Genomic DNA, 14,491 nt, shown 5'->3' on the forward strand with positions numbered 1-14,491 from the left:
CATCTTTCTCCTGCGAAGCAGCTGCTGGTGGGTTTGAACTGCTGACCTTTCAGTTAGCAGCCAGGCACTTAACCGCTGCGTCACCAAGGCTCCTTCTACTTAGTTTATCATCATTTTGTTCATCTGAAGAAATAAAAAAAATTTTTTTTCACTGTTGTCAGAAATTATGTAATTATTATTATCCTTATTGAGACTGATACTGACCAGGAAGGAAGGTGTTCATTGTATGTGTTCTGAAGAAAATATTTAGGCCCTTGGAGTCCAAGGTGAAGAAGACTTATCATTTTCTATATCACAAGTCCTAGTTTTTGTTCCTAAGTATCTTAATGTCGTATCCCTTTTAGTAAAGCGAATGATTGCTACAAATGACATATGAGTGACTTGGAAGACTTTAGGTCCCTCTGAAGTTTAACTAGTTTTTCTCTGAAGATAATTTCTCAATAGGTAAAACAAGGTATTTGAAGTTGAGTGTTACATTAGATTCAAATCACTATTACAAGGAAGGATATTTTTATGGTCAATAACTAGAAATTGGAGTATCTTAGCTGCTTAGTCTCTGAAAATTCTTGGAAAATTATATTGAACCAGTGAGTTACATTATCTTAATTTTTTAATAGAAAAATTAGAAGAGAAGATTAAAGAACCAATTAAAGAACCCTCTGAAGAACCACTGCCAATGGAGACAGAAGAGGAGGATCTTAAAGAAGAGCCTATAAAAGAGATAAAGGAGGTAAAGGGCCTTGGCCTGTTAACCAGGATGCCAGCATTAATTGTTTGGTACAGTTTACTTGTAACTGAAAATCTATTTGATATATTTTTGAGTAATTGTCATAAATTTGACCCGTGAAATTTTAGGGTTCATTGCTTGAAGTTTCTAATTCAGGTTTTCCTTTGAATATTTCACTAAATTGCTTCTTATACTAAACTGAGGTCCACAGCAAGAAAGGGCTTTGGACCAGAGCCAGGACCTGATCTCGAGTCCTGACTTCTAGACTGGTACATATTAAAATTTTAAGTGCAACTTCACATTTGGAGAATGTTGGTTATGTATCGTCTGTCCTCTCCTACTGCGTGTCCTGGCATTAAATGATTCCTGTATAGACCTAAAAGAACTCTGATATTTGGAAGCTTTCTTTATTCACTAAGGGATCAGTGGTTGCCATGCTTCATCAGTAGGAACGTTAGGAGAAATGAGAACCTGAAATGAAGAGGAGGCTTCTGATTTTCTGTACTACAGCTCTCCTAAGCAGATGGCCAGTGAGTCTGTGAGACAGCACCAGCTGGCTTCTGCTGTTGTGGAATTAGGCTCTGTTGTTGTGAGGGGCCGTCAAGTTGTTTTTGACTCACAGCAACCCATGTGACAGTAGAACTGCCCCATAGAGTTTTCTTGGCTGTAATCTTTAGGGAAGCAGATTGCCAGGTCTTTATCCTGCAGAGCTGCTGGGCGAGTTTGAACCATCATCCTCTTGGTCGGCAGTCGAGTGCTTAACTGTTTGTGCCATCAGGGTTCCTTAAGGCTCTGTCTAGGGGCAAGTAGTATTTAGAACTTAGAAATTCCTACTCTAAGACTCGAGCCTCTCCACATTCTAGCAACAGACCTTAGGTAGGTTGCACTTTGAAAGATTTATAGTGATGTTCTGTCCGTGAAATACTCAGTTAAAGTTTTATTGTAGTAATTAAATGGGAATAATATCATTTCTTCGTAGGAGCCCAAAGAAGAGGAGATGACTGAAGAAGAAAAGGCTGCCCAGAAGGCAAAGCCAGTAGCTACTACACCTATTCCTGGTACTCCTTGGTAGGTAACTTAATCAGTGAATTGCTTGTTCTTTTTTTTTGTTGTCTCCATAGGGTTTTACTTGATTGTTACATCATTTATTCTGTAGAAGGAAAAGTATTTTTAGAATCTATATATCAAATTTATGTTTTGATATATACTTTTTATTACTAAATAGTTTGATCGTTGTATTAGTGTGTTCAAACCTAAAACTCAATTGCTACATTCTTTCCTCCTTCACAGCACTGTCCATTGATGTTTATCATTCATAGTTATGGACCTGAACCATTGCGAGATCCTTCATTTACTTTTTATTTTGCCTTTAACATTTAAAATATTTGTTGTTGTATGTGTGTGTATATGTACATACATGCATGTGGCTACATTTAGTAGAACTATGTAAAATTATTCAAGCCTTTTTGTCTAAATACTGAATATCTTCTTTCGCTTGGTTCTCCCATTCCTTTCTTTCCCCACACCATTGCCTCCTCTCCTGCTCCAGCTCATTTAATTCATATAGTCCACACACATTGCAATGAGTTTGCTTGCCTTTTAAGTCTCAAAGTATACGTTCCCTTCCAACTATTTGTCCCAGCTTTTTCCTTGTTTTTTTTAAGTTGAGAAATAAATATGTTTTGTCGTGTAGTGTCCCACAGTCTCAATTTTATTATTGTGTCCCTTTGATGCTCTTTAATAGGGCCCTCCATTGAAATTCCTAAACGAGTGAGTAGATCTAGATGTGCGATCAGATTCAGGTTTGATCTTTTTGGCGAGATTAGTTGATGAGTGATGGTGTGCATGTGCCTCGTGATGCATCTAGTTGTCACATTTTTGTAATGATAGCAGCCGTTGATGATTGTTGCCTACGTCAGTAGTTCTCAATCAGTGGCAATTTTGCCCTCCAGTGGACAGTTAAAGCTTTCCTTTTTTAGTTCTTTTTATGTTTAGGGTATATGCTGCTATGGATGTATAGACAAATTATTATGTTTTAAAGTCACTTGAGTCATTTTCTGTGTAGTTGTGCTACAAACTTGATACACAGATTCGTTTTGTTTAATAATTATGAATTATGGAAGATACTTACTGATTCCAAAGTCAGCGAATATATTCGTGGTTTGTGATTTCTTTGAGTACTGTAGCTGAGAAGGTAGTACCTGCCCTCCGTTTTTACCCCTCCAGTGGAGCTTGGAGGCTTTAATCAGCTTTCCAGCTCAGATCACCAAAATTTTCTTTTAGAATTATTGCTTCTCTTCATCTATTTCTTTTTCCTTTTCTGGATTATCTTTAATGCATGATAGCTCTCTTGGATCTATTATTCTCCATGCCTGTATTATTATTTTTTAGTGATGTATATATAGTTTTTATGCTCTGCTTTGAGTTATTTATTTATTGATATTCTAAACCACTAATTTAGGACCTACGTCTTTAATTCTTCTACTCAGAATATCTTAGTTTAAAAAATCATGTTTTTAAGTTTTATAGATATTTCTCTGTTTTCACAGCTCTTGAATCTCTTAAAAAAAATCTCTCTTTTTTTGAATCTCTTTAGGGGTTTTTATTATTTGGCTATGTTTTGTATGTCTTCTTTGGCATTTTTCTTAAATTTGGTATATATTTCAGTTCTATCTTACCCCCTTTCTTTGGTTTCTGGGTTCCCTTACCTTAGATAGGCTATTGCCTTTCTGTGTTGGTTCGCTGGAGTTCAGTTCTACTTGTATGGGCCTAGATTATAAAAGCATGCTTCATTTGTATGCTAGGGCACCTGTGTGAAGCTTCTCTGTACCCATAAAGCTGCACTGAGTGTTTCATAGGCCAGGGATACCTGATACTCCCTATGGGTCAGTGCTTCTTTTCCCCAAAACATCCACATATGCTTGAATGCCAAGGTCTTCTCAGAATCTGCTGCTCTTTGGTTGCTTGCCCAGTCCGGAGAAAAGGCCTGGACCATTTCTCTTTGTTGAGACCCAAGGAAAGCCCAAGATTTCAGTAATTTCTAGATCTCAGCAGCTCCTTGGCTCAGGAGAGGCAAGTAGTTTGAGGTTGGGAGTAGGGGAAAGCTGTGTTCAGGCTATTTTGTTTTCAGAATTAATAAGAATTAATGATTATTATAAAGTTACATGAGTGCATAAAAAATACAACATAAAAAGTTTTAGAAATTTTGTCCATTGTTTCTCTGATAGCTTTTCCACATTTACCACTAGATGGCATACCTCAGCAGGGAATTTCTGACTTTTTTGAGAGGTTTATTGGCAAACTTAGATATTTTGAAGGTAACATGATTTAGTAGAATAGCATCTCCGTTTTAATTTACTCCTGTTAATATAAATGAAGCAGTGTTTTAGAAACTGGCATAAAAAATTTAGACCTACTTTTTTTCCCCCAATAAACTTAAACATCTTGACAGCTTAAGATGACACAATTGTCTCAGAATGGTTCTAAATGAAATTCTTAAACAGAATTCTGTACTAAATACTTAGAAGAAAATCTATAACATTGTCCTCCCGTACCTCCTTTTAAAAAATTAATGGTAAACAAAGGTCAAAATTAGAAGTGTTTCATGTACCCTGGGATCAGTAAACCTTAGTTTTTGGTTGGATTCCATGACAAAAAAAGGCACCTATTCCATCGTTTCCACAAAAAGAGTTTAGGTTTAGAGGTATGTTATATTTTCTCGAAGTACAATAAGGTGCATATATTTAAAGTTCATTGCCATATCAATATAACATTTCCACTACCTCCAAAAATTTCCTTGTATCCCTTTGTAGTCCAGCCTTCCTCTTTCTACCCCAAGCATCCTTCTGCTTTCTATTATTATAGATTATATTTTCTAGAATTTTATATTAAGAATCAGTATATACAGGTTCTGATTTACGACAGGATTCTATTTTGATGACTGTTGTAGGTTGGTTCTGATGTAAGTCGAATACCTCTTTTTTTTTTTTTAGTTTTCATCATTATTGCTCTTTATTATCAATATCTTTATAAATCCCGTCTTTGTCTTTGGGGGTTGGAAACGTAACATAAACTTACAAATAAGTTTTAATGTATATATACATACAAAAAAACACACAATCATAAAAATTTACTCCAACGGTGAAGAAAAGTTAGACACCATTGGCATTTTGTCAGTTTCAGTAATAACTCCACTTGTGACAGGTTCTGGATCATCTAGATGATCCCTGGCAAAGGGATGGCATTTCTAGTCAGAAAGTTAGTGAGAGTTGTCTGTGTGGGCCTTTTTTGTTTTTCTTCACATACTTCCTGGTAATATCTCACAGCTTACAGAATCTGCCTGTCTGTCGACTTAGCAAAGTGATCAGCATTTGTGTCCATGTTTTGAAGCAGCTGAAGCCCCTGATTTAGTTTAGAAAAAACTCTAGTTAATCCTTTCACTTTTAAAATTTTTTGACAACTTCTCCCCTTCCTCTTCCTCATTATGTCTTTCTTCAGCATTTATTTCCTCTTCAAAACCCATTAAGTCCTGATCTGTCAGTTCCTCTTCTTTGTGATCTGTGAGTTGTTCCACGTTGGCAATATCATCGACAGTGTCAGCTTCTGAATTCACCGTTCTTGCCATGTGGACAATTTTTCCAGTGATCTCTTCCGTCATATTATCCTAATCAAGTGCTGGGAGCGTGTTCACATAACTCAGCAGTTTTTTCCATATTCCCCGCATGCATTTTCCCGTAACTTCCTCCCAGGAAGACTCAGTGTTCTAGATTTACTGATGTAACTCAACTACATTGTAAATCGGGGACTACCTGTACTTTTTTAGGCTAGCCTTTTTTTTTCCCCCAACATAATAGCTTTACTGAGTTGTAATTCATAATCCATATAATTTATCCATTTGAAGTGTATGATTTAATGGTTTTTAATGTATTCACAGAGGTGCACAACCATCACCACAATCCATTTTAGAACGTTTTGATTACCCCCAAAAGAAACTATACCTATTAACAATCACTCCCCATATTTCCCCAACTTCTCCACCCCTACCACTACCGCCACCCAGTTGCTATTGAATTGATCCTGACTCATGGCAACCCAATGTGTCGGAACTGTGCTTCCATAACGTTTCCAGGGCCTGGTTTTTCAGAAGTAGATCTCCAGGCCTTTCTTTCTAGGTACCTGTGAGTATACTCAAACCTCCAGCCTTTCATTTAGCAGCTGAGTGCATTAATTGTTCCACCCAGGGACGACAACCACTAATATACTTTCTTTGTAGAGTTAACTGTTCTGGACATGTCATGTAAATGGAATCATAACAATATTTGGCCTTTTGTGATGGTTTGCCTACTTTCTGTCATGCAGCAATAATGATTTTGAGATTCATCTGTGTTGTGTGTATCAGTAATTCCTTTTTATCTGAGTAGTATGCGTTTGTATTAATATACCACACTTTGTTCATCCAGTCACCTGTTGATGCACATGTGGGTTTCCAGTTTTCAACCATCCCACTCCTAGTTATTTACCCAAGGTAAACAAAAACATATGTCTCCACAAAGACTTGTACAAGAATGTTTATAGCAGATTTATTTGTAATAGCCAAAACTGGAAACAACTCAAATAAATTACAGATAAAGCTGTTAAGAACATATGAACAGATATATCATCTGTTGTGAATATTTTCCTCCAGTCTGTGGCTTGTCTTTTTAATTTCGTACCAATGGCTTTCAGAGAGCAAAAGTTTTAAATTTTGAGGGCCAACTTGACATCTTTTTTTCTTTTATGGTTTGTTCTTTTTGTGTTTCAAGATAATTTTGCCAGCCCCACTGTTGCAAAGATTTCATCTTTTCCTCTGGAAGTTTTATAGCTTTAGATTTTAACATTAAGGCCTATAGATTGATTTTGCGTTAATTTTTTTCTGCATGGGGTGAAGTAAGGGTCTGTTTTCATTGTTTTTGCCTATATAGCTAGTCTATTGATCCAGCACCGTTTGTGGAGAAGACTTTCTTTTTTCCATTGAATTGCCTTTGCACCTTTGTCAAAAATACCTCGTGTGAGTCTGTTTTTGGACTCTGTCCTGTACCGTTGATCTTTACGTCCGTCTTTTCACCAGTACCAAATTGTCTTGATTACTGAAGCTTTATAGTGTTCTGAAATAGGGTGGGATAAGTCTTTCAACTTTGTTCTTAAACATGCACACACAATGTTTTTTTGTATTTCTGTGTAAATTTGAGAATCAGCTTGTCACTTTCTTACCCCCTTCTCCCAAAAAGAAGCCTGCCGACATTTTAGTTGAGATTGTACTGAATCTATAGATCAAGATGGGGAGAATTGCCATCATCACAATATTGAGTGTTCCAGTCTATGAACATTATTCATCTTTCCATTTATTTAGGTCTTTAATATTTTCAGCAATGCTCAGTGTGAAAATCTTGGCTGTATTTTGCTAGATTTTCTCAAAATTTTACCAGTGTTATTGCAAATGAGGTATTTTTTAAAAATCATTTCCTAATTGGTGTTACTGTGTAAGAATAAAATTGATTTCATTAACCTTGCATCCTAGAATGTTACTAAATTTATCAATTTTTTAGATTTGTAGATTTCCTGGGATTTCATGTGTAAACAAACATATCATCTGCAAATAGGGGCACCTTTCTTTTTTTTTGTTGTCCTTTTAAGCTTTTTTTACTTTTTCTTAATGCAATAGCTGGAACCTTCAATACAGTGCTAAATAGAACAAGTGAAAGCATTTCTCCTTGCCTTGTTCCTGATATGGTGCGGGGGAGAGACAGAGTTCAGTATTTTGCCATCAAATATATTAGCTGTAAGTTTTCCACTGGTCCAAACCCACTGCCTTCGAGTTGAGTCGATTCTGACGCATAGCAACCTTGAGAACATTCCCTTCTGTTCCATCTTAGTGTTTTTATTGTAAATCTGCATGTATTGAACTAATTTTTCTCCTTCATTCTCTTAATATGGTGAATTACGTTGATTTTCAAGTGTTAAAATAACTTTGCATTTTTGTGGTAGACCTTGTTGTAGTGTGTTAGCCTTTTTATATATTGCTGGATTCGATTTGCTAATATTTTGTTAAGGAATTTTGCATATATATTCCCATGCGATAATGATCTGTAGTTTTTTTCTTTTATGATGTCTTTGTGGGATTTGGGAATTAGGGTTATGCTGGTTTCATAAAATGAGTTGTGATTGATCTCTACTCTGTTTTCTGAAAAAGTTTATAAGATTGGTGTAGCTTTTTCCTTAATATTTTGTAGAATTAACAAGTGAAACCATCTGGGACTAGAGTTTCATATTTTGGAAAGGTTTTTGATAATGAATTAAGCTTCTTTAATAGCTGTAGGGTTATTCAGAAAGGGTTATTCAGATTTTGTATTGTGTCAATTTTGGTAAGTTATATTTTTCAAGAAATTTATTTAATCTAAGTTGTTGAATTTGTTGGTATGAAGTTGTTCATACCATTATCATAAATGTCTATACAGTTTCTGATAATACCCCTTTTTCATTCCAGATATTGGTGATTTGTGTTCTCTTTTTAACTTGATCAATCTAGCTGTAACTTTAATTTTGTTGGTCTTGGGAAAAAAAACCACTTTGGGCTGGTTATTCTGTTTTTGTTTATTTTAAAATTGATTCCTGCTCTTTATTCCTTCTACTTTAGGTTAACTTTATGCTTTCCCTAGTTTCTTACAGTGGGCTCTTAGGCTGTTATTACTAGCTTTTACCTAATGTAAGCATTTACAGCCATAAGTTTCCTTCTAAGCACTGCTTCAGCTGTAGCCTGCAAATTTGTGATGTGTTGTATTTTAATTGCCATTCAGTTCACACTATTTTAAAATTTACTTTTTGATTTTTACCTTTGATTCATGACTTTTTTAGAGGTCTTTTGTTTCATTTCTAGATATTTGGCTTTTTTTTTCTGCTTATGTTGTTATTGATTTAATTACCCTGTTGTCTGAGAATACACTTTATATGGTTTCGATAGTTTTACATCTGTTGAGTCTTTTTATTGCTCAGCATTTGGTCTGTCTTAGTACCGTGAAAGGAAATGAAAAGAATGTGTATTCTACAGTTGTTCCCAGAGTGTTCTATAAATATCCATTAGATCAAAGAGGTGGATAGTGTTTTTTTGGATTGTCTGTGCCTTTACTGGTTTTTTCGTTTGTTTGGGGGCCAGGTTGGTCTATCAGTTGCTGAGAAAGAGTGGTGTTAATCTCCTGTAATTGTGGGATTTTCTGTTTCTTGAATTTGATCCATTCTTGCTTCATCTATTTTGAATCTCTGTTATTAGTCTCGTATATATTTTATAATTATCATGTCTTCTTGATGAATTGTCCCTTTTAGCGTTATGAAATGGTCCTCTTTATCTCTGGTAATACTCTGTCTTAAAGTTTATTCTATTTGTTATTAAGATAGCTATTCCTTTCTTACGCTGACGGTTTACATGGTATATCTTTTCCCCACCCATTTACTTTCATCCTCTCTCTTTAAAGTGTATCTCTTAAAGACAGTGTGCAGTTGGGTCTTGCTTTTTTCTCTAGTCTGTCAATCTTTGCTTTTTAATTAGCATGTTTAAACTATTAACATTTAATGTAATTTTTGGTACCGTTGGATTTGGGTCTTCTACTATTTGTTTTCTGTTCGTCTTTTCTATTTTTTTGTTCCTCAGTTCTCCCTTTACTGAATTATTTTGAATATTTTTTAGCATTCCATTTAATTCATCTGTCGGCTTTTTTGTGATACCTCTCTGCATTATTATTATTTTTTAGCTGTTACTCTAGGGATCATAGTGTACATACTGAACCCTTCACGGTCTATATAGAGTTAATATTATACCACCTCAAGTAAAATGTGGAAACCTTATGACCATATATTGTATTTTTACGCAAGTAATGTGCGATGTCACTGTTTGTTTGCCAACCTTGTGCCTCCCTCCCCCCCGCCCAGATATTTCTGTATGCACACTATGCTTTTTTTTTTTTTAACACTTATGAAAAATAACCTCCTGGAGCAAGGGCTCAGTTGGCAAATAAATGTAGAAGGCACATGTTATTTGCATAAAAATATGGTATTAACCCCCCTCCCTCTCTTATTTTGACTTTATAGTTATATATTACAGCTGTATACACTGAGAACCCCACCAGGCAGTGTTATAATTTTTTCATACATATAACAGAAACAACACAGAAAAGCCAAACCTTTTACCCTAGAGTCAATTCTGACTCATAGCGATCCTATAGGATAGAGTAGAATTTCTCCATAGGGTTTCCACAGCTGTAAATCTTTACAGAAGCAGACCGCCACATCTTTTTCCCTCTGAGCGGCTTGCAGGTTCCAACCGCCAACCATTTAGTTAGCAGCTGGTTGCTTAACCACTGTACCACCTGGTCTTCTTACATACATATGTTTAATTTCCGTGCATGCTTTACAGAACCTGTTAGGTGCCGTCAGGTCAGTTCCAACTCACAGCGATCCTGTGTACAACTGAACAGAACATTACCTGGTACTGCGCCATCCTCACAATCATTGTTATGCTTGAGCCCGTTGTTGTAACCACTGTGTCAGTCCATCTTGTTGAGAGTCTTCCTCTCTTTCTCTGCTCTACCAATATGATGTCTTTGTCCAGGGACTGATCCCTCCTGATAAAATGTCCAAAGTATGTGAGATGTAGACTTGCCATCCTTGCTACTAAGGAGCATTCTGGCTGTACCTCTTCCAAGACAGATTTGTTCCTTCTTTTGGCAGTCCATGGTATATTCAATATTCTTTGCCAACACCACAATTCAAAGGCATCAATCCTTCTTTGGTCTTTCTCATTCATCATCAGCTTTCACATGCATATGAGGCAGTTGAAAACACCATGGCTTGGGTCAGGCACACCTTAGTCATCAAAATGACATCTTTGCTTTTCAGCACTTTGAAGAGGTTTTTTGCTGCAGATTTGTCCAATGCAATGCTTCTTTTCATTTCTTCCTGACTGGTGCTTCAATGGGTGTTGATTGTGGATCCAAGTAAAATGAAATCCTTGGCAACCTCAATTTTTTCTCCTTTTATCATGATGCTGTTTATTGGTCCAGTTGTGAGGATTTTTGGAATCTACTTTTTTACCTTGTGTGGGGTTCGATGAGCATCTTTTAGGGAAGTTTTCTGCCAACAGATCTTCAACAACTCTCTGTACTTTCTGTTATGCCCCCCGTTCTAGTACTCCAGTCACTCGTGGGTTATTCCTCTTGATAGAGTCCCACATAATTCTCCGGGTTTCTTCATTTTTTTTAATTCTTTTATCTCATTTTTCCTTAAATATGTTGGTGTCAAGTGCTTTATCCTCAGTCTCACTAATTCTGACTTCCATTGCCTCAGTTCTGCTTCTGTGACTTTCTATTGGGTTGTCTAATTCTGCAGTTTTATTGTTAATCTTCTGGATTTCTGTTTGCAGTCTCTGTGAATTCTTGCAGCCTGTTAAATCTGTCCTTAAGTTCTTCTCTGATTTTCTTAAGTGCCTGTATTGCTGTATGTGCTCCTTCGCTTGTTCTGCGTTTTGCCTGATCCTCCTTCCTGATCTCTTGAAGAATTCTGTATGTTAACCTTTTGTATTCTACCTCCGGTAATTCCTGAACTTCTCTTCGTCTGGAACATTTCTCAAATCTTCGTTTTGGGAGCTTGCTGAAGCCATCATGGTCTGCCTTTTTATATAATTTGATATTGACTATTGTCTCTGAGCCATCAATAAGGTATTACATTTATTTATTTTATGTTTGCTTACTGCGTCCTAGCTTTTTGTTTTGTTTTGTTTTGATGTACCCAAATAGGCTGCTCGTGTGAGCTAGTGTGATTATTAGTGCCTTTGAAGCTCTAATGTCTTGTTACCAGGTGATTAGAGCTGTTACTAGGTATGTGAGCCCAGGACTCTGTTTACTTTTCTTGTATGGATTCGGCTTAGGTGTCCAGGTAGTCTGTCAACAAGTGTGTGTTGCATGCTCTCACTCACAGTCCTTGATGGGCAGGGGTGATCGATGTAGGCACAGGCGTCTGGCTGCAGTAGGGGGTCACGCACTGAGCAAGGCAGGGGGCTGACAGCTGCCTCTGGGTGTCTGGGCGGAAAGCGTGTCCCAAAGCATGTCCCTGTTCCTTAGAGCACGTAGGTGGGTGGGTTTTGCAACCAGAGTGTGGGCACCCAATTCTGTTGGCTATAAGGACTGGGAGGCACTGCTTATTCTAGCTAGATGGCGTGGGTGGAGCTACCAGTCTTCCAGCCCCTGATGTGGGTAGGTGAGGAACTTGCTTAATAGAGCAGTAGCAAATGTCACAAACTTGCCACAGCTGTTGAAATGGGTCCACACAGGTCCACAGCTGTTGAAATGGGTCCACCGGCTTAGAGGAGCGGGCAGATTATTTTTTCCTCTTTGTTAATTTGTTCCCTCTCCAAGGTCGGGAGAATGGCTTGAGGCATGTGGCGGGCCCTACTTCCCGCCCAGGGGATGACAGTCTCTAAAGCCGGCTCAGACCCAGTGCAGAGCAGGACGGGGGCGGGTAATGGGAGAGGTGTTTTCCCCAAAGGGGTGTTTTTTGATCCGTGTGGGATGTTAGACGCATGTACTTACCTTTTGCTGATTGAGCGCCACTTTTTGCTGATTCTGGAGGCGTTAGTGGACTCTCTGCCGCTCAGTCTCTCCCGATGTGGAAAACGCGTCCTGAACGCCACTGCTTTCCTCTCCGTGCTGGTGCAAGTGAATCCAGCCTGCAGGGTGCCTGTTCCCACTGTGTCAGGTCTGGCAATTCCTCGCTGCTTCTGAACCGTCTCTACCTCCCCGTATTGCTCAGTCCTATCCCTCAGCTTTGCCTTTGATGTTCAGAGCTTCTAGATTGTCATATATAATCGATTCACGTGTTTTTTTGGGTCTTTGTTGTAAGAGAGACCACAGGAAGCATCTGACAACTCCGCCATGTTGTCCCCGCCTCCCTTCTTTTGATGCTTCTGTGTCGTTGAATATTTTCCCCATAGAATCCTTCAGTACTGCAACTCTAGGCTTGAATTTTTTCTTTAGTTCGTTCAGCTTGAGAAATGCCGAGCATGTTCTTCCCTTTTGGTTTTTTATCACCAGCTCTTTGCACATGTCATTTTAATATAGAACTTAAGAGGGAAAAATATCTTTATATTGTATGTGTATCCATTTCTGTTGTTTTTTTGCCTTCATTCCTAAAGGTCTGATGCCGTTTCCTTTCTGCCTGAAGAACTTTCTGTAGAACAGGTCTGCTGTAGATGAAACCTCTTAGCTGTTTTTCATCTGGAGAATATCTATTTTATCTTTATTCCTGAAGGTTATTTTCTTTGGATATATAGCTTCTAGGTTGGCAGTTCTTTTTTCCAGAACTTCAAAGATGTTGTTCTGTATTCTGGCCTCTATGGCCACAGATAAGAAATTCGCAGTCATTGGAATTGTGCCGCCTTTTTTTCCCTAGCTGCTATTAAAGTCCCCCTCCTGAGTCTGTTTGATTAACAAGTTTATCTGTTCAGAAACTCTGGTGGTGTAGAGGTTAAGTGCTACAGCTGCTAACCAAAAGGTCAGCGGTTTGAATCCACCAGGTGCTCCTTGGAAACTCTATGGGACAGTTCTACTCTGTCCTCTAGGGTCGCTACGAGTTGGAATCGACTCGATGGCAGTGGGTTTTTTTTGGTATCCTGTTTTGGGTTTACTGAGCTGCTTGAATATGTATTAGAAAAAAAAAAAACTGTTGTGGTCCACTTGATTCTGACTCATGGCGACCCCATGTGTTTTAGAGTAGAACTGGCCTCCGTAGGGTTTTCATGGCTGTGACCTTTGAGAAGCAGATATCTAAGGCTTCCTTTGAGGTACCTCTGGGTGGATTTGAACTGCCAACCTTTTGGTTAGTAGCCCACACTTAACTGTTTGTGTCACCCAAAAACTCCACTGAATATGTGTACTATTTAGCTCCTAGTAGTCCTTGAATTATGATGGGGCTTCATTCCAACAACTGTCACGAGTCTGTTCAGATGGAAGTTGAAAACCTCTTTTTCTTTTAGCTTTCATTATTATTGCCTTTTATTATCAGTATCGTTATAAAGCATAACATTGAACAATTTTTTTAATTTCATGAAGCTTAGTTACAGTTAAAGCTATAGAAAGACTTAATTTCAACATAGGAGGCTTTGGCTGATAATTTCAGTGTCTGAGTTGTCTTGGGCTTTGCTTCTGTTGAATGACTTTGATTATCTGACTAGAAAGACCTGGTTTCTTTTGGGATTTTAGCTGGCCTGTGCTCCCACCACCATGCTGCTGTGTGACTAGGGGCCATCCCCAGGACAAAGCCAGGACTGGGGAGAACTGGGAAACTCACTCCCCTTATAGTCCCTTCATAAATTTTGACTATTCTCCATCTTTTTGTCTGGTTTTTTTTTTCCTTTTTAAACTTTACCGCATCTTCAGGTGTGTGTGTGTAATTTAGCGGAAACAATGAGCTTTAGTTGTTGTACTGTCGTAGCGTAGCCAATACTTTGCTTTACTTTTTATACCAGATGATACAAGTTACTAAGGGCTTCATAGAAGGTTACATTTGAATTTGTAATTCTGGTTTATTAAGAAATATTAAGAACTACTGTGTAATAGAGTGTTAAATGAATAATTTCTCTGATGTATGGTCTATTCTTTAGCTTTAGCACTGCTTAATATTATTATTTACTGCTGTTAAAATTGTTCCTTGTGATAGTTTAAAATTTAGCGTTCCCAAGTTGTC

General features: G+C 37.7%; 1 protein-coding gene across 6 annotated transcripts in view; it reads left to right on the plus strand.

The window, feature by feature from the left end:
• TCERG1 (transcription elongation regulator 1) overlaps positions 1 to 14,491 on the plus strand; it is a 65,115-nt gene that overhangs the window by 21,283 nt on the left and 29,341 nt on the right. For all 6 annotated transcript variants that reach the window (XR_007516134.1, XM_049873993.1, XM_049873990.1 and 3 more), the window contains 2 exons: positions 618 to 730; positions 1,707 to 1,795. Coding sequence is in view for 5 of the 6 variants with exons in the window: in XM_049873993.1 (XP_049729950.1) it covers positions 618 to 730; positions 1,707 to 1,795 (202 nt within the window). In the remaining variant the exon portion in view is untranslated. The remainder of the gene's footprint in view (positions 1 to 617; positions 731 to 1,706; positions 1,796 to 14,491) is intronic.

This window comes from Elephas maximus, chromosome 2, assembly GCF_024166365.1.
Source record: "Elephas maximus indicus isolate mEleMax1 chromosome 2, mEleMax1 primary haplotype, whole genome shotgun sequence".
Classification (NCBI taxonomy): Eukaryota; Metazoa; Chordata; class Mammalia; order Proboscidea; family Elephantidae; genus Elephas; species Elephas maximus.